General features: G+C 33.8%; 1 protein-coding gene across 1 annotated transcript in view; it reads left to right on the plus strand.

The window, feature by feature from the left end:
- Nucleotides 1–3,485, plus strand: part of Hr4 (nuclear hormone receptor 4) — a 143,127-nt gene extending 139,642 nt beyond the window's left edge. Inside the window, exon 14 of the mRNA XM_018515708.1 lies at nucleotides 2,998–3,485. Coding sequence (XP_018371210.1) covers nucleotides 2,998–3,078 — 81 coding nt within the window. The 3' untranslated portion in view covers nucleotides 3,079–3,485. The remainder of the gene's footprint in view (nucleotides 1–2,997) is intronic.
- Nucleotides 3,486–3,889: the final 404 nt, after the last annotated feature.

The following is a 3,889-nucleotide window of genomic DNA, read 5'->3' on the forward strand; positions in this document are numbered from 1 at the left end:
ACGATTGAGAGAGAAAGCGTAATTGGACGTGTGCCGGCTCGCGGTGTCCTTTCGCTGTCTCACACATTTGTTACTAGTACGAAGTAGATACCCCGGTGTCTCTCGCTTGCCAATATTCGTAATAATACTTTTATTATGTAAAATGTTGTAATTATGCATAAAAATTTTTAATATCGTAAAAAATTGTGCATAATTACAACATTACGTGTAATTTTGAAACTCATTGTAATAGAACAAAGAAAATTTAATTTGGCTAAAAATCACTGGTCAATTACGTTAATTTATTCAAGATTTTTTCAAACATTATTTCTATTAATATTTAGATTATATAATTTCGTTACCAAAAAAGCATGGAAACTTCTTTGGCCGACAATTATACTTCTTGATGGATACTTGGAGATTCTGTATCATGATATTACTGAGGATAGCTAAAATGTATAGCCGAAACGTCCAGACAATGATGTAATTACGCATCTTATGGTTTATTAAATATCTTTTTACAAAAATTTTTGCGCACTTCTTATTGCACTGATTCCTTTTTAGCCAAATTAAATTTTCTTTGTTCTATTACAATGAGTTTCAAAATTACACGTAATATTGTAATTATGCACAATTTTTTACAATATTAAAAATTTTTATGCATAATTATAACATTTTGCATAATAAAAGTATTATTATGAATATTGAATATGTAAAATATCTTGTAAAATATTATTTAGTTTTCATTAATCATAACCTTAATACTTTTGTGCGCGGAATAATGAGACCAATTAATTGGTTTAAAGAAAATACATTAATCAAAAAGTGTCGGATCCCCCTAATATTTTCAGTATAAGAATCCATTTTCAGTAAAAATTTCAAATCTTTATAACTCAAAAAATACTTAATAAAAAAATGTTTTATTATAGTGTTTTGGAAAGCTCTCGAGATAAGCTATAAAAATATGCAATAAAATGTAGGGGGTTCCATTTAAAAAAATAAGGTTGACCTTGAAATGACCTTAAAGGACATGGTCAAGATCAAAGTCAAGGTTATCATCTTATTCCTCGCTTGAAACCATACAACTTTGCTATTGGACATTTTCTCCAAAATGCATTCTAACTGAAGATATTACCCAGTGAGAAATGACAATGGAATCGACATCGAATTGATGTCGATTCGACGTCGAAATCATCAATTTGACATCGAATCGACGTCGATTCGACATCGATTCCATTGTCATTTCTCATTGAGTAGGGGGGTCCGATACTTTTCGATGACCCTGTATACAGGATGTCCCAAAAAGGTCGGGACACCTAAATATCTCGGGAAATATAAGTTTTACAGAAAAGTGTTTCAGACAAAAGTTATATGGTTTAAAAATATCTATTTACTGATCCTATCAGTTTGACCTTCGGTTGCGTAGCCAAGGTCAGGTCAAGGTTACATTGATTTTCCGAAATGGAACACCCTATTTTCGATTCAAGAATCTAATAGCTGATGTTGAGAGCTTTCCAAAACGCTATAATGAAATATTTTTTTATGAAGTACTTTTCAAGTTATAATGTTTCAAAGTTACAGTATCGCCCCGACACTAGCATTACCCAAAATATGTAATACCACGCGTTATGTTTTTGTTTGTGCGTTAACTGAAGGTCACGGACCACCGACCGATCTCGCCTTGACTGGCCAGTCTCCAAAATTAAATATTTTGGGTAATGCTAATGCCGGCGATACTGTAACTTTGAAGCATTATAACTTGAAAAGTACTTCATAAAAAAATATTTCATTATAGCGTTTTGGAAAGCTCTCGACATCAACTATTAGATTCTTGAATCGAAAATAGGGTGTTCCATTTCGGAAAATCAATGTACCCTTGACCTGACCTTGGCTACGCAACCAAAGGTCAAACTGATAGGATCAGTAAATAGATATTTTTAAACCATATAACTTTTGTCTGAAACACTTTTCTGTAAAACTTATATTTCCCGAGATATTTAGGTGTCCCGACCTTTTTGGGACACCCTGCATAACTGCTCTGTAATCTGTTGGCAGTAATTATTACACGAGCAGTAATACCTCCAATAATAACTTCAACGGTGTAATGCCTGTCGTGTGATTCGTCAGTAGTAATTACTACATGGGCAGCAATATCCCCAGTAATAACTACACACTTGTCAATCTTTTGCGTAAGGGTTATAATTCGAAAAATATTTTATGAAAAATTAGTTTATTGTAGTATTTTGAAAAGCTCTTGACACCAGCTATTAGATTCTGGGATCAAAAATAAGGTATTCCATTTTAAAAAGTCGATGTAACCTTGACCTTAGCGACGCCACCCAAAGTCAAACTGATAAAATCAATAAATAGATCTTTTTTAAGCCTACAACTTTTATCTGAAACACTTTTCTGTAAAACTTATATTTTCTGAGATATTTAGCTGTCCCTTTTTGGGACATCCTGTATATATAATTAATACGTAATTCAATTTTTTTATTGAACATTTGATTGAATCTTGACGAAAACGATCGAATGCGAATAAACGCGAATGACTAATTTGTTTCAATTGGCATGAATAATGAAAATTCGTATTTATTTGCTTAGTCTAGAGTAGAGTCCCTATAATGAGAGTCAAGACATAAGGGGCGACGCCCTCGTGATTGGTCGCCGCCATTTCTAGATGCTTTCGATGTATTAGTGAAACTGTGAATTGGTGTGAGCAACTGTTTCATGGTGTAGTAGTACAAACAGGCGCGAACGCGTCTATTTGTGCCACGCGTTATTTGTGCTGTTTCCGGCCGGCGCCCAGCAATGGCGTCTTTCCGGTCTTATGTTTTGACTCTCATTATAGGGACTCTAGTCTAGAGTAGCCTAGATCCGACTTAAGAAGCATTTATTATTTAATGATCAAGTTTGGCTCAGTTTTCATTCGAATTGTTTTTGCTCCGCGCAGAATATAATAATTACTATCAAATGGCTTTGTTTAACTAGAGAATCTGTCTGCTTGTTGAATTATAGGTACAATCGGCGGCGACTTTACTACTCGAGAGTAAAATGTTCTACGTTCCTTTCCTATTAAACTCAGCAATTCAAAGATAGTAAATAAATAAAATGACGATGAACGAAGCTGAATACCTATATACATGCTATACATACGTTATAAATATATATACAGAAAAAGTAAAAGAAGCGAACAAACGGGCAAACAACAAACGAACAGAAAAAAAGAAAAGAGTTCAATGAAAGACAAAGAGAGACGACTCAAGTCGAACAGGGAAAGGCTTTGTTGCGTATGTATAAAAAATAAATAAAAGCATATATATATATATATAAATAATATAATGTGTGTGTTCGTTGCGTTGTACAAATGAAAGAAGGCGGAGAAGAGGAATCGTTCAAGCGAAAAAGAAATGAAAGGAACACAAGTGTACAATAGAAAGTAATCACATCAGGACAGCGAAAGAAGGATAGAAAAAAGAGAAAGAGGAACGATTTTAAATAAAATATTAAAGAAGAGTATATATATGTATATATGTATTAATACATAATACATATTACATACATGCATATATATAAAAGTCAAAGGAACGAGAGAGAGGGAGAGAAAGGGAGGGAGAGAAAGAAAGCGCGCCACCTCGAGATGAGCAATCAATCGAGGTGGGAACTGAACTTTTTTATCGAAACTAAAAGACTATAATAATATATTTCTGTACGCAAATACGTACCGTGCAACTACGTCATTGTGTGTTCACATCGCATAATCCGATCGATAAAATAAGACTCTCGTTACGTACCGCGCTCACCGTAGGCCACCTACTACTATTACTATTACTAGTACTACTACTACTACTACTACTACTACTACTACTACTACTACTACTACTACTACTACTACTACTGCTGCTGCTGC

This window comes from Trachymyrmex cornetzi, unplaced genomic scaffold (assembly GCF_001594075.2).
Source record: "Trachymyrmex cornetzi isolate Tcor2-1 unplaced genomic scaffold, Tcor1.1 scaffold59, whole genome shotgun sequence".
Lineage (NCBI taxonomy): Eukaryota > Metazoa > Arthropoda > Insecta > Hymenoptera > Formicidae > Trachymyrmex > Trachymyrmex cornetzi.